At 41.8% G+C, this 15,706-nt stretch overlaps 1 protein-coding gene across 2 annotated transcripts in view; it reads right to left on the reverse strand.

Annotated features, from left to right (window-relative positions):
- Window positions 1–2,444: 2,444 nt before the first annotated feature.
- The window catches only part of LOC120931786 (laminin subunit beta-4-like), a 180,550-nt gene continuing 167,288 nt past the window's right edge, over window positions 2,445–15,706 (reverse strand). For both annotated transcript variants that reach the window (XM_040343551.1, XM_040343552.1), the window contains 3 exons: window positions 14,856–15,032; window positions 13,845–13,998; window positions 2,445–2,669 (listed from right to left, as the gene is read on the reverse strand). In XM_040343551.1, the coding sequence (XP_040199485.1) occupies window positions 2,530–2,669; window positions 13,845–13,998; window positions 14,856–15,032 (471 nt within the window). In that variant the 3' untranslated portion in view covers window positions 2,445–2,529. The remainder of the gene's footprint in view (window positions 2,670–13,844; window positions 13,999–14,855; window positions 15,033–15,706) is intronic.

The following is a 15,706-nucleotide window of genomic DNA, read 5'->3' on the forward strand; positions in this document are numbered from 1 at the left end:
CAGCCCAAGTCTCTTATTTCCTTAGTTAGACTAGTGGTGATTTGCTCTGAGGTGCGCTTTAGCGCTTTATTCAGCATTTTCTCGAATTGACTTAGGAGCTCTGAGGGGACTGTCTTACTTAATGTAGCTATTTGTGGGGTATTAGACATGTCCTCCTCCTCACTGTCCGTGTCCATGTTCCTCAGAGAAGCTGCAGATTTCATTCCCTTTAACAAGCGTTGCTTGCCTTTCCCCTCAGTATTAGACTCTGAGGTAGCTGAGGTGGCTGAGGAGAATGCCGCCTTTTTTACAGAGCCCTTCATCTGCTGGGCCGTGCTATTAGGGTTGGATTTACCCTTATTTCTGGCACCCCCCAGCACCATATTTCAATAAAATGGTTCTCCTCACCTCCTGGGAACTCGACCCGTCGTTTTCTGTTCGTTTGCAGCTCTATTAAAATCAATTATTTGCGGTTTTCTTTCCCCACAGAGCGGAGCTCTAGTGCAGCATGACTGTGCAGCTAGACCCCGCCTCCTGGCTCCTCCTCACACCAAATTTTCATGCATTGTTCCAAGCTAACTATAGATAGAAACAAGGGCCCAGTATCACAAAGGATTTACGACGGCGTATCTCCATGTACGCCGTCGTAAGTCCGAAAGTGCGCCGTTGTATCTATGCGACTGATTCATAGAATCAGTTACGCTTGAATTCGGCCAAGATACGAGCGTCGTATCTTGGGGTGCATATTTACGCTAGGCGCTAGGGGCGCTTCCGTATATTTCCGCATCAAATATGCAAATGAGCTAGATACGCCGCTTCACGAACATACTTGCGCCCAGCGTATTAAAATACGCTGTTTACGTAAGGCGTTTGACCGGCGTAACTTTACCCCTCATAAAGCAGGGGTAAATCATGTTAAGGTATGGACGTCGGAAACGTCGGAACAGCGTCGTATTTTACGTAGTTTGCGTAAGTCGTACGTGAATGGGGATGGGCGTAGGTTATGTTCACGTCGACTAAGCATTGAGCCGGCGTAATTTAGGGAGAAAATTAGACGTGATACTGAGCATGCGTGCGCATGCGCCATTCGTAAGGCGGGTCATTTACGTGGGGTCACGATTCATCACCATACAACACGCCCCCTACCAGCCTACTTTGAATTAGGTGGGCTTACGCCGGCCCATTTACGCTACGCCGCCGTAACTTAGGGCGCTAGTTCTTTGTGAATACGGTACTCGCCTCTCTAAGTTACGGCGGCGTAGCGTATATGAGATGCGCTACGCCCGCCTAAACTTACGCCATTCTCTCTGAATCTGGCCCCTGGTTCTTAAGAACGAACTCCAGGTTTTGTAAAAACCCACCAAGCGTTTTCCCCCCACCATCCTTTCACCTTACTTTAATAATATTGACATAACTATACCTTATTTGTGATGGTCCATGTGGTCTCGTGATAAGCAATGTTACATAGTTACATAGTAGGTGAGGTTGAAAGGTTGAAAAAAGACACAAGTACATCAAGTCCAACCTATGTGTGTAAATATATGTCAGTATTACATTGTGGTCGTTCAGGTGCTTATTTAATAGTTTTTTTAACTATTAAGCCCCCCCTGCTGAAACCACCACCTGTGGAAGGGAATTCCACACCCTTGCTGCTCTTACAGTACCCTCTACGCAGTTTAAGGTTAAACACCTCTTCTTCTAATTTTAATGAGTGGCCATGTGTCTTAACGTTCAATGTCAGGCTGTAGGCAGACTTTAGTGTCACTCTCACATTATTCATACATGCTATTCTATGCAGTAGTACACTGTGTGCCCACAGAAAGGGGTTGGATGATGCTGGAAGTCAATCAACCATGAAGTGCAAGGAGGATGCAAACAACACAGCTGGAGCACAGATAAGTCATGTATTCTCACAACATTTTGTACACACAGTGGGGTGGTTAAATATTGTAATCCCTTAAAATATTACCTTTCACACATAACAGTACACCTATCCTGTTATTATCAGACCCTTGTTTGTTACTATTCAAACACTCCAAAAAAGCACAGATTTTTTGTACACCCTCTTGTTCAATGTTGCTAGTTTCACTCCTACTACTCGCCAAAATTTAAATCTCATGGGGCACAACCATGACAATCATGACAATGCTTGGCACTTGTTATTTTTATCTTTACAAGAAAATCAGATTACAACAATGGAGGTTGTGAAGCCAGAGAATAAAGCACATCTCTAGATGTCCAACATTGCAGAAAAATATGTTCTACTATGCATTCTGGTATGGAATAAATACAAACACTTCCCAAGGTAGAGTATCAATACATGAGGGCATCTAAATTGGGTAATGGTCTGCAGAGGTGGGCTATGAAATGAAGGGGACATTATTTCCAGTGCTACAGTGGTATCTCACAAGCAAGACATTGCATGAATAAATGATACAGATAAACATACTAACAAGTAAAAAGTGTAACATTTTTGAACAACTTTATTGAGCAACAATCATATCAAGCACACCGATACCAAGTGAAATCGATCTATTAATATAGTAATAACTACTCTCTACATGTAGCATGTTTGTTTTCTTCTGTGAGGATGTCATCTTTTAGTTTTATGGCTTTCTTCTCTAGTTCTAGCAGTTGATTAGCCTTTTCTTCATTTAAGTTGTTCAAGTCATCAATCCTTTCTTCTAAATCTGTATGGTAAATGTTGTACAGAAAGATGGTTATAAAAAAAATATATATATATATATTCTTACTCAACTGCCTTAAAAGTGGATCTAGTTCAAGTAGTTACATTTTGCTATCTATCTATCTAAATTGCCAGTACACTTTCTAGTATTTGAATGTGCTTAGGCCCTATTGTTCCTATGGCCTTATAGCTGGATATCTGAAGCGTGAAATCAAAGGCACTGCACCTGTGACTGCTGATAAAATAAGAGTTGGAATTAAATTGGGTGACATCACTGTGCTCCTTGCTGGTGAAACATCTCTACTTGAGAACCTGCATTGCCCTGCTTTTGTTTCATTCATTCTGTGGATTTGTGATTTTTGAACCTCTTATGCCCTGTACACACGATCGGTTTGTCTGATGAAAACGGTCCGATTTACCGTTTTCATCGGATGAACCGATCGTGTGTGGGCCCCATCGTTTTTTTTTTCCATCGGTGAAAAAAAATAGAACCTGTTTTAAAATTTTCTGATGGTTAAAAAACCGATAGAAAAAAACGATTGTCTGTGGGGAAATCCATCGGTCAAAAATCTACGCATGCTCAGAATCAAGTCGACGCATGCTCGGAAACATTGAACTTCATTTTTCTCTGCACCCCGTTGTGTGTTACGTCACGGCGTTGGGCACGATCAGATTTTTAACTGATGGTGTGTAGGCAAGACTGATGAAAGTCAGCTTCATCGGATATCTGATGAAAAAATTAATCGGTCCGTTTTCATCAGATGAACCGATCGTGTGTACAGGGCATTACGTTTTTTTGAAAATGTACCCACCAGTTATCAGGGGGGCGCTCTGATATGAGGAAGCAAAACCCTGCTCCTCTACTAAGATGACCATTGCCACACAGAGACAAAGTCCAGGACAAGGTCCACATTTTAAGGAAACCTGTACAGAAAAATGGAGGCTGCCAAGGATAAAATCTTTCTGAGCATTCTAATTGCCTAAATGTCATGCTGCATCAATGGCTTTTATACTTTGGATTGTATTGACCCGGAAAAAATATATAGTTCATTAATGTCAGAATAAAGCAAGAGCTCAAATTCGAAATGCTTGTTACAGATAAGTGATTCCAAAAATACCAATGTTATTGGATCAGCATGGTGGCTAGACAACTAGTATTTTCAGAAAGATAGGTCAACAGTCGTACCTTCCACAGTTTAATAGCATAGGCTTTCAAACACTGCTAATACCCACGATGAACGTAGGAATAGTTTATAGTTTTGCTAGATACATCATATATCAAATAAATTTCTGTTTTTTGATGAGTACCAAAAAATATATTTTAGATTTGCAATGCATTGCTTTGTAAATGGTCTTTCAGCCTCCTGAGACATGTCACATGGACGTAGGGAGGGAGTGGGTGGGGCAAAGGGATGTCATCCTCACCTAGGTGAGGATTGTGGAAGTGGGAGCACATACCGATACAAATTGCCCCTCCCTCTAAAAAACTGTAACTCTGTTACAGGCTGGGGGAAATGAAGTTCCACTTTAAGTAAAAGCAGAGCAGAACATCTGCTATTTTATGCTTTATGGAGAGAAGAAAATGGATAGTATTGGGGCCTGTTAACAGCAAATTTACGTAATTCATGTTGCTGACCATCCATTTGACTTTTTATTTGATCCATTATGTCTTTCTTGTTCTCCAGTATGTTCCATAAAAATATCATATAAATAATAATAATAATAATAATACAATACAAAATAAGGAAGGTAGAATTCAAAAAAAGGAAACTTCACCCAGCATTTCCCTACACTATCAAGTAAGCATGAAATTCCCATAAACCTAATTCTGGTAAAAAATTCCACTGACTTTTCACAAGCTAAATTAAATAAAGAGTCATGATTATTGCTTTTCTTGTCCACATATATTATTCTTGGTAATGGTAACAAATGTAATATACTGTAAGTAGAGAGTGCACCATTATTTAATGCCATCGCTGTAATGAATACGCAAGCACATCAAAGGCAAAGAATACACTATTTTACAGACTAAACTATCTCATTGTTTCAAGATTGCAGAAAATATACCCTTTGATGTGTGCTTTAGCTGGTTTATGTTGAGTCTGTACTTTTAGGAATATCTTAAACCGCTAGACAGGAAAACCAGCAAGAAAGATTAAAGGCAGCTCTACACTGCACCAATGTCTATAGAAAAGTATTGAATGTAAGGCTTGCCTTTGTACATTTTATGTGTGTGTGGATGGATATATATATATATATATATATATATATATTGTAGAGACTCTAGAGAATAAAATGGCAATCATTGCAATATATTATGTCACACAGTATTTAAACAAAATTTTTGGGGAAATAAATTTTAATGCGAAAAAACACCATAGATAACCCAACTTTTTGTAAAATATAAAGGATGACGTTACGCTGAGTAAATAGATACTTAACAGCCATGCTTTAAAATTGCACATGCTCGTGGAATGGCGACAAACTACAGTACTTAAAAACCTCCATATGCCACTTTTTTAACATTTTTACAGGTTACCTGTTTAGAGTCACAGAGGAGGTCTTGCACTCAAATTATTGCTCTCACTCTAATGCCGCATACACACGATCGGTCAAACCGATGAGAACGGTCTGATGGACCGTTTTCATCAGACCAAACCGATCGTGTGTAGGCCCCATAGGTTATTTATCCATCGGTTAAAAAAATTCAATCTTGTTTTAAATTTAACCGATGGATACCTAACCGATAGAAAAAAACGATCGTTTGTAGGCACGTCCATTGGTTAAAAATCCACACATGCTCAGAATCAAGTCGACTCATGCTTGGAAGCATTGAACTTCCTTTTTTTCAGCACGTCGTTGTGTTTTACGTCACCGCGTTCTGACATCGTTTTTTTTAACCGATGGTGTGTAGGCATGACTGACCATCAGTCAGCTTTATCGGTTAACCGATGGAAAAAATCCATCAGACCGTTTTCATCAGACGGACCGATCGTGTGTACGCGGCATAACATTCGTGGCAATACCTCATATGTGTGGTTTGAACACTGCATGATTTACGTATGTGTTTACTTCTGCACGGGAGAATGGGTCACTTTACATTTTTTTTCTTTTTTTTTTATACAGTTTTTTTTTATTTATTACATTTTTTATCACTTTTATTCCTATTACAAGGAATGCAAACATCCCTTGTAAGAGAAATAAGGATGCCAGGTCCTATTTATTGAGAGATCTGAGGCCATATAGATCCCAAATCTCTCATTTACCTTTAAAAGCAAAAGATCTAATTGTATTTTATGTTTTCCTTAAAAAAAAAAAAAAAGAAAAAACTACTATGGCCCGGGAATTGGAAGTGACATCATGAATGTTAAAAATCAGGCTTGAGTGATTACAATTATTTTTCTTAGTGTACTGTACACAATTTATCGAAAAATGCTTTTCTGCTTCTACTCTTGCCACAACACAAATACAAAGTAAATAACAGCAGAACACTATGATAATATCTAGAATAACGATTTAGATCATTTGTTTTCCTGAAAAAAACTGTGAGCAGGTATTGCTTAAACTAAATAAGTGTTCTAAAAATCTGGGAATTTCCTGCTGCTATAAATTGTATTTAAACACATCTATTAATAATGCTGGCTCTTTCATGGGAAAATAATGGAATTGTTCTTACAGGTTGGCAGTTACACCAATATAGTGTTGGTTTTCGTAGTTCAGGATAATTAGCTTTACCACTTTCTTCTATTTTCATTAGACCTTGGCATTTGTCTCTACAGCCTAGGGCAAGGTTTTACTGAAAACAAATCTCTCTCTTTCTCTAAACAGGATAGAGATGGGACAGAAAAGATAAGACATGCTCATGAATATAAATTCATATAAAAATCTAACCATTTTCCCTCTTTATGATATGGTGGTCAGATCTGGATAAAGCTGGCTGTGTACATACACATGCACTCATAATCGCCTCTTGAGAGTATCGGCAGAGAAAGTCTGTGAGCTAAATCTTGTCAATTGGTACAATATTGTTTTCCTCGTGGTATATGTACATATCATGCAGATAAAGCAATGATCATTTAATGTAAGTGAGGTGAACTCCTGCGCTGTCTAAAGTGAAGGGACAAGGGCAGAATAAAGGATACTGCTGCAAATAAAGAAAGGTCTACCTCGATAGACAAAAGTGATAAAATGTAACAAGTGAGATTATTGCGCTGTAAAGTGGTATACAAAACAATGTGTGTGTACATATACAACCACATACATATATATGTATATAAGTGGGTGGAAAAACCACCGTGGGGGTGACACTAAAATACCAGCAAAAAAGTTTGTTGAGCAGTCCTTAATCAAGGACACAGTGCCAAGAGGATCCAGGTACACCAAGATCCAGCCGTATAGAGATACAGTTCATCAATGCTTGATCCAGTCAGTAGCGATGTAAACTTATAAAAATATTAAAGACACAAAAATCAAAATAGAAAATGGAAATAGTTCAGAAGAGAGAGGCCTCGTAACCCGAAATTGGGTGAAAGACAGAAGATGAGCCGTAACCAAGATCTCGTATATACACCTCTGGTGGTCCCAGCAGCTCACCTCAGATCTGGCAAGCTGGACTCAATCAGCCTGGTCCTGGTGGGTATGGTCCGGGACTAGATATCACATACGGGTCTCCATACGGTGTATTACATGAAAAAACAGGAAAGGCAAATGCCAAATGGTGTAATAACGTCTCAGAGGGAGGGTAATGACTACGATCCTAACCAGTGGAGATGCACTGACATGTGGATAAAGACCTAGGGCTCGTCTCCACGAACGCCGAGCTCGTCAGTCCCTCCTTCCTCTCCTTTACTAATTCTCCAAACTGCAGGTTAGAAGTCTCGTGTCCCCAATGGCTCGCTTCTAACTTCTGGAGTCTAACAGCTCAAGTCTTGATGTATGTGTGTAAGGGTCTCGATGGTGCATGTAAGACAAAGCAGAAGGACAAGCCTAATCGTGCGATACCATGAACATCAACAGACCCCTAAGATGCCCAAGTGGTAGTACACTCACATAGAATGGTGAAAAAAGGACCTTTCTCCACGAGTGCGGACTCGCAATGGATCTATGCCTCCACCTCTTCTCCTCTGTCTATAGCGCAAGCTGGATGCTCAGGTGACACAGTCATACATGAAGGAAAAGTAAATGGACAACCATAACGTAGCCCGGTCAAACGTGGAATATTTATTAAAATCAAAGTAAAAAACTCACATTTAAAATCGAAAGTCCCGCATCAATCCTACGAGTGGCGAACTCGTACGTCCGTTCGTTGGATGCTAGAGTGTGTCTCGCCCTCGAATTTTAAATGTGAGTTTTTTACTTTGATTTTAATAAATATCCCACGTTTGACCGGGCTACGCTATGGTTGTCCATTTACTTTTCCTTCATGCATGACTGTGTCACCTGAGCATCCAGCTTGCGCTATAGACAGAGGAGAAGAGGTGGAGGTATAGATCCATTGCGAGTCCGCACTCGTGGAGAAAGGTCCTTTTTTCACCATTCTATGTGAGTGTACTACCACTTGGGCATCTTAGGGGTCTGTTGATGTTCATGGTATCGCACGATTAGGCTTGTCCTTCTGCTTTGTCTTACATGCACCATCGAGACCCTTACACACATACATCAAGACTTGAGCTGTTAGACTCCAGGAGTTAGAAGCGAGCCATTGGGGACACGAGACTTCTAACCTGCAGTTTGGAGAATTAGTAAAGGAGAGGAAGGAGGGACTGACGAGCTCGGCGCTCGTGGAGACGAGCCCTAGGTCTTTATCCACATGTGAGTGCATCTCCACTGGTTAGGATCGTAGTCATTACCCTCCCTCTGAGACGTTATTACACCATTTGGCATTTGCCTTTCCTGTTTTTTCATGTAATACACCGTATGGAGACCCTTATGTGATATCTAGTCCCGGACCATACCCACCAGGACCAGGCTGATTGAGTCCAGCTTGCCAGATCTGAGGTGAGCTGCTGGGACCACCAGAGGTGTATATACGAGATCTTGGTTACGGCTCATCTTCTGTCTTTCACCCAATTTCGGATACGAGGCCTCTCTCTTCTGAACTATTTCCATTTTCTATTTTGTTTTTTTGTGTCTTTAATATTTTTATAAGTTTACATCGCTACTGACTGGATCAAGCATTGATGAACTGTATCTCTATACGGCTGGATCTTGGTGTACCTGGATCCTCTTGGCACTGTGTCCTTGATTAAGGACTGCTCAACAAACTTTTTTGCTGGTATTTTAGTGTCACCCCCACGGTGGTTTTTCCACCCACTTATATACATATATATGTATGTGGTTGTATATGTACACACACATTGTTTTGTATACCACTTTACAGCGCAATAATCTCACTTGTTACAATGATCATTTAATGCCCATGGAAAACTATAGCTGATTAACTGAAGGGGTTAAGAATCTAAACACAATAAATTGTGTGAATATTCACTTCAATTATCCTATATGTGCAGATGACATAAGTGAACAGGAATTCGCTTTTCACATGAATGATTGGATAATTAAAGTGAGCATTCACAGAATTTATTATTGATTATAAATAACTGTAGTAGATCAGCCTCCTAGTGCCAAGCATAATTCAAGTTCTTTGCTTTTACCAATATACAAATATGAAAGCAATAGACTGTTCTCGCTACAAAGTGGAATTTTACTTAACTTAGTAAATAAGGTGAAGCTGTGTTTAATTCAGTTCAATTCAATTTCCTGTTAGTAATATTATTACTGTAACTGGGAAAATGGGGGTTAGCAAGATTGAAGGTTTTGTGCAGTGCACAGTGTGCCACGTGTATACAACAATGGAGCCACAGCTCCAGGATAGATATTGCTGTGACAGATCTAGATGTATTAAGAGAGGTATGGACTCCAGAGAGAGAGAGAGAGAGAGAGAGAGAGCTATCATTTTGCCCTGTACAAATCATTGGAATATGCAGTTCAGTTTTGGGCCCCAGTTCTCAAAAGGATATCGGGGAATACAGGCCCGGACTGGGACAAAAAATAGGCCCGGGCATTTTTAGACTGAGCAGCCCGGTCACTGGGGGGGGGGGGGGGGGGTCGTCGACATTCATGGGGGTGGCTGGTGTCGGTCCTCTACAGTGTATTGGGCAGGGACACTGTGATATAAAGGGGACTGCACTGCAAAGGGACCCTGCTATGATTACATTGCCCCTTTACAGTGCAGTCCCATTTTTATCACAGTGCCCCAGTCCTATTTTGGCCATACAATGCTAGTACTCTCTGTCTCCTATTGTCCCCCACTGCCCCGTGACACTGACCTGCTCTCTCTCTCTGGTGCTGGACAGCATGGCGCTCTCTCTGGTGGTGCGGGTACAGCGTGGCTCTCTCTGGTGGTGAGGGTACATTGTGTCTCTCTCTCTCTGGTGTGGGTACAGCGTGGCTCTCTCTCTGGTGGCGCGGGTACAGCGTGGCTCTCTCTGGTGGCGCAGACACAGTGTGGCTCTCTCTGGTGGCGCGGGCACAGCGTGGCTCTCTGGTGGCGCGGGCACAGTGTGGCGCTCTCTGGTGGCGTGGGCACAGTGTGGCGCTCTCTGGTGTTGTGCGGGTACAGCGTGGCGCTATCTGGTGGTGCGGGTACAGCGTGTCGCTATCTGGTGGTGTGGGTACAGCGTGGCTCTCTCTGGTGGTGAGGGTACATTGTGGCTCTCTCTCTCTGGTGTGGGTACAGCGTGGCTCTCTCTGGTGGTGTGGGTACAGCGTGGCTCTTTCTGGTGGCGCAGGTACAGCGTGGCTCTCTCTGTTGGCGCGGGTACAGCGTGGCTCTCTCTGGTGGCGCGGACACAGTGTGGCTCTCTCTGGTGGCGCGGGCACAGCGTGGCTCTCTGGTGGCGCGGGCACAGTGTGGCTCTCTGGTGGCGCGGGCACAGTGTGGCGCTCTCTGGTGGCGTGGGCACAGTGTGGCGCTCTCTGGTGTTGTGCGGGTACAGCGTGGCGCTCTCTGGTGTTGTGCGGGTACAGCGTGTCTCTATCTGGTGGTGCGGGTACAGCGTGTCGCTATCTGGTGGTGCGGGTACAGCGTGTCGCTATCTGGTGGTGCGGGTACAGCGTGGCGCTCTCTGGTGGTGCAGGTACAGCTTGGCGCTCTCTGGTGGTGAGGGTAAAGTGTGGCACTCTCTGGTGATGCTGGGGCTATTAGTTCCCCCAGCACAGTCCTCTTTCTTTTTCCATGTCTCCTGTAGTAGCTGCTCAGCCTATTTCCTGGTTTTCTCTTTCCCCCCAACAGAGTGCATGCTGGGGACTGTAGTCTGCTCCCCACTGATAACAACTGGGCCACCTATCTCTGGAACTACATTTCCCATGATGCCCTCTATTTTTCTGTGATTGGTCTCCACTGTGGCCAATGGGGAGGGGAGAAGAACGGGCTGGAAAGACTTCTCTTTCCATGCTGCCGACATGAGAAGGAGAGGGGGGCCAGCGGGGGAAACATTCCGGACTGCAGCCTGCAGCTCTCCCCACCTGTGCGGACGCTCATGGATGGACGAGGAGGAGTGGAGAGCGGAACTGTCAGCGCGGCTCTAAGGCTGAGCTGTGTGTGAGAGAGACACACAGCCCAGCCCATGCAGCCGCTAGTTCCGCCAGAGATGACAGGTATGGCCGCATAGCGGTAGGCGAGCGGCAGCCGCGGCCTGTGTTAACCCTGTCCAGGCCGCGGTCGTCGCTTAACTCCCGCTGTGCGGCCTGATCAGCAACATGTCACAGAGCGGGTGGCCGCAGCCCACCGGGCATTTGCCCGGTCTGCCCTATGGCCAGTCCGGGCCTGGGGGAATATATGAAAGTGCAGAGGACAACCAAACTGATAAGAGGCATGGAGGAACTCAGCTATGAGGAAAGATTAGAGGAAGAAAATCTATTCCCTCTTAAGAAGAGGAGATTAGGGGGGATATGATCAACATGTACAAATATATAAGGGGTCCATATCATGAACTTGGTGTTGAGTTATTCACTTTAAGATTATCACAGAGGACAAGAGGGCACTCTTTACATCTAGATAAAAAAAAAGGATTTAATCTCCAAATACAGAAAGGATTCTTCACAGTAAGAGCTGTGAACATGTGGAATAGACTCCCTCCAGAGGTGGTTCTGGTCAGCTCAGTTGATTGCTTTAAAAAAAGCCTGGATTATTTTCTAAATGTACATAACATAACTAGGTACTGACATTTATAGGTAAAGTTGATCCAGGAAAAATCTGATTGTCTCTCGGGGGATCAGGAAGGAAATATTTCCCCTGCTGTAGCAAATTGGAGCATACTTTGCTGTTGTTTTTTTTTTGCCTTCCTCTGGATCAACTGTGGGTGTAGGTTTGTGTATATGGGATTGTATTTTTTATTTATTTTTTGGTTGAACTTGATAGACTTGTGTCTTTTTTCAACCTGACTAACTATGTAGCTATGTAACTATATGTAATTCACTCATCCATTATGCAAGAAAAATCCTCTTATTGTTTTGTTTTTTTAATTCTTTTGTTTTTTTAATTCCCTTAGCATCCATTTGGGTAATAAAAGTGACTTTATTTAGTAAGCTATAACATGAATTTTGAATCCCATTTAGTAAATGAACCTAAATTAGTAAAGTGACTAACGCTGAACCCCAGATATGAACTTCAATGTCTACTTACGTTGATCAAGCTTGGATGAATGTAAGTATACATATCTCATACCTGATGGACTGCTGTTGAAGCTGATAATCACTACCATAGATGTGCTACTACAGTGATAACTGTGATCTTCCATTCATGTGCCAAGCTACTGCCCCACAGCACATGGACCACATTGGTTCATTCGTTTAGCACTGCCACCATTCAAAGCATGTCTTGTATTTTTTTCTATAATTGCAAAGCTTTCCCTGATTGGACAGAGTAGAGAGGAGAGGTTATGGCATCATAATCTCCAGCTTATCCAACCAGAAAATGCCTTGTAACCATTAAAAAAATACAAGACATTCAGTAAACAATGGCAGTGCCAAGCCAGTGACCCCCTGTAGTCCAGGTGCAGTGGGGCAGTTGATTGGCACCGGACCTGGAAGATGGTGAAGATCACTGTAGTAGCATCTGTTCAGCTTTAAATATTTTGTTCCTGTAAATAAAAAAGGGCTAATAACCTGCAACGTTTACAAATTCAATAACAGTTTACGTGTTCCATTTATCTAAAATAAATATTCCTGTCCAAAAAGATACACATTGGAAGCACAAGGAATTTTATTACAGATAAACAGAAGATATACAGAAGATTTTACTCATGTTTATTTTGTTGAAATTGTGTAGTTTTTCTCACATTAACTGAAAGCTGGCTGTAGCATGTCAGGACTTGTTCCATGCTAGCCACATATGCTAAGGTCTGTGATCAGATGCTTGAGATAAGAATAACTGTGCACACCACAGGTAATGATGGTATAATACTATAATCCATTATATATATAGTTGTCTCTTAAAGCAGAACTTCAGTCATGTTTTCATCTTTTTATCTATTCTGCCCTTGGTGTTTTAACTTTGGATAGTAAAACATTTTTTTCCTGACAGTAAATACCTTATAAAGCCCAGTACCCGTTTCTTGTCTGGTAAAAAGCCTAGACTTTCGACATCTTGCATAGCTTTCTCTTTCACTCTCATGAGGGTTTGCCAGGAAGGGAGGGGGATAAATCATAAGAGGGTCAATGAGAGCTGCAGAGCTGAAGGTGTGCCTCTGTGTGTCTGTGTAAATCCAAGAAGTGAACAGGCAGCAGCTTCAGCTGCCCACAGTTAAAATGGTTGCAGCCAGACTCAGTGGAGGGAGATTTCTGCAGCATAATTGGCAAGTACAGAATCACAGTATATATAAAATAATATGCAACGTGGTTAGAGGGAAGCTTCAGAATGGCAAAGATGTTTTTATTACAAATCATGTGAGCAGACTGCAGTTCATCTTTTACAGCCCCATTCACAATCGCCCTGAGAAAATTTAGATTTTTGGATTTGGCTCCTGCTTATTTCACTGGGGTTCAGTTTTGGCATCTGAACTTTTTTTAATTTTGCAGAACAAGGCTCAATCCGAACCCAGGGTAGTTCAGCTTGTCCCTAATTGTGACAACTGATGTGTTAGTTGTGGAAGCAACAGTAGAAGAAGCCAATAATTACCTGCTATGCGATTCATTTTTTCATCAATCTCTTTTGCAAAATCTTCTGCATCTTCTTTTAGCTGCTGCAATCTGTCCAAAATTTCTGGAGGGATTTCTCTCTTCTTTAGCTTTTCTTTGAGTATCTCATACTTTTCTTTAAGGTCATTGAGGCTCTGTAGTTAGATTATTGAAAACAAATATGAAAGACATATATTAACTCTTTTCCATATCATTAGCTAAGCTAACCCCCCCCCCCCCCCCAAATAGCTTCCTTTACCTTAGTGCAGTCCTCCTTCACTTACCTCACCCTTCGATTTTGCTTTTAAATGTCCTTATTTCTTCTGAGAAATCCTAATTTCCTGTCTGTAACTCCACACAGTAATGCAAGGCTTTCTCCCTGGTGTGGAGTGTCTTGCCCGCCCCCTCCCTTGGACAACAGGAGAGTCAGGACGCTCTCTACGTTGCAGATAGAGAAAGGAGCTGTGTGTTAGTGGGCGTCCTGACTCTCCTGTTGTCCAAGGGAGGGGGCGAGCACGACACTCCACACCAGGGAGAAAGCCTCGAATTACTGTGTGGAGTTACAGACAGAAGTACAGGAAGTGAGGATTTCTCAGAAGAAATAAAAAATTGAAGGATGAGGTAAGTGAAGGAGGACTGCACTAAGGTAAAGGAAGCTATTTAGGGGGGAAAAATTGTACCTTTACAACCCCTTTAGTTTGACACTTATGCCTGACACAAATGTGAGCATGTTCTGAGACAATCCAGACATTGATTAATGCCTTCTTTTTCAGAAGAGAAATAACAAAAAAATAACCCTTTCAAGTTCAACATACATATGCTGAATTCATCCGTCGTCAATTACAGGATTGCAACAAGCAATGAGACAGGCATTTCAAGACGGTCAGATATACAGTGTATTCTAACTTGCTTTTCTTGGTTTGGCATTTTTCTGTCTTTGGCCAATCTAATGCCCCACAGCAACACAGATTCAAGTTTGTAACACGTGTAGATACTTAATAAAGACCCATACATTTTCACTTTCATCAGCTGCTTTCAATGCAGAACTTGCGCCTTTCTCTGCTTTGGCTGCCGCATTCCTGTTCTGTAGCATCTTTTCTTGAAGCTCTGCAATCTTTGCTTCCAACTGTGAGTGAAGATCCTTTATTTCTTTATATGTCTTATCAGTCATATCTGCCTTATTCTTAGCCTGCATGAAAGGGAAATAGCAATATAAATATATACATATACCATATGAAAAACTGTTATAAAAGAAGATTCACCATGACTTCAGCTTTAGTCATACAATTTATACCAGGTGAATTATATAGCTTGAGAACCTATATAGTCATTACAATGTTATGGTAATTGTTGGGTTACGAATAAGCTCCACACGGAGTGAAACACGTTCGCTTGTAAACTAAAGAAAGTGAGATCTCTATTGGATCAACAGCGCTCATTATACCAGCCATCTGTGAAAGCTGTAAATCATGACACTTATATGGAAATTGGAAAGAGTAATTAAGAATATGTTGAAAACATTTATAAATAATCCAGTAAAGTCCATCAGAAAAAAAAGAGAAGTTAAAAAAAAGTTAATTCATACAGTACTTGTGTTTCAGTGGAAGTAAAACATTCATATATATTAAAAACTGTAAATAAAAATGTGTTAAAAAATATTTATAAACAATCCAGTGAAGTCCATCAGAAAAAGAAAAGAAAAAGAAAAGTGCTCTTGTGCAAAAATGTAATTTATACTTGTGTATCGCCAAAAATCCACATTTCACACATGAGGATACTGGGATAAAGTGCAGCCAGACCCCCATCCTGAGGGTCGGAGTAGCTGGTAAGCGGCTTGAGAGTTGGGTGTGCCCTTTTGGGTGT

Source organism: Rana temporaria, chromosome 3 (genome assembly GCF_905171775.1).
Source record: "Rana temporaria chromosome 3, aRanTem1.1, whole genome shotgun sequence".
NCBI lineage: Eukaryota > Metazoa > Chordata > Amphibia > Anura > Ranidae > Rana > Rana temporaria.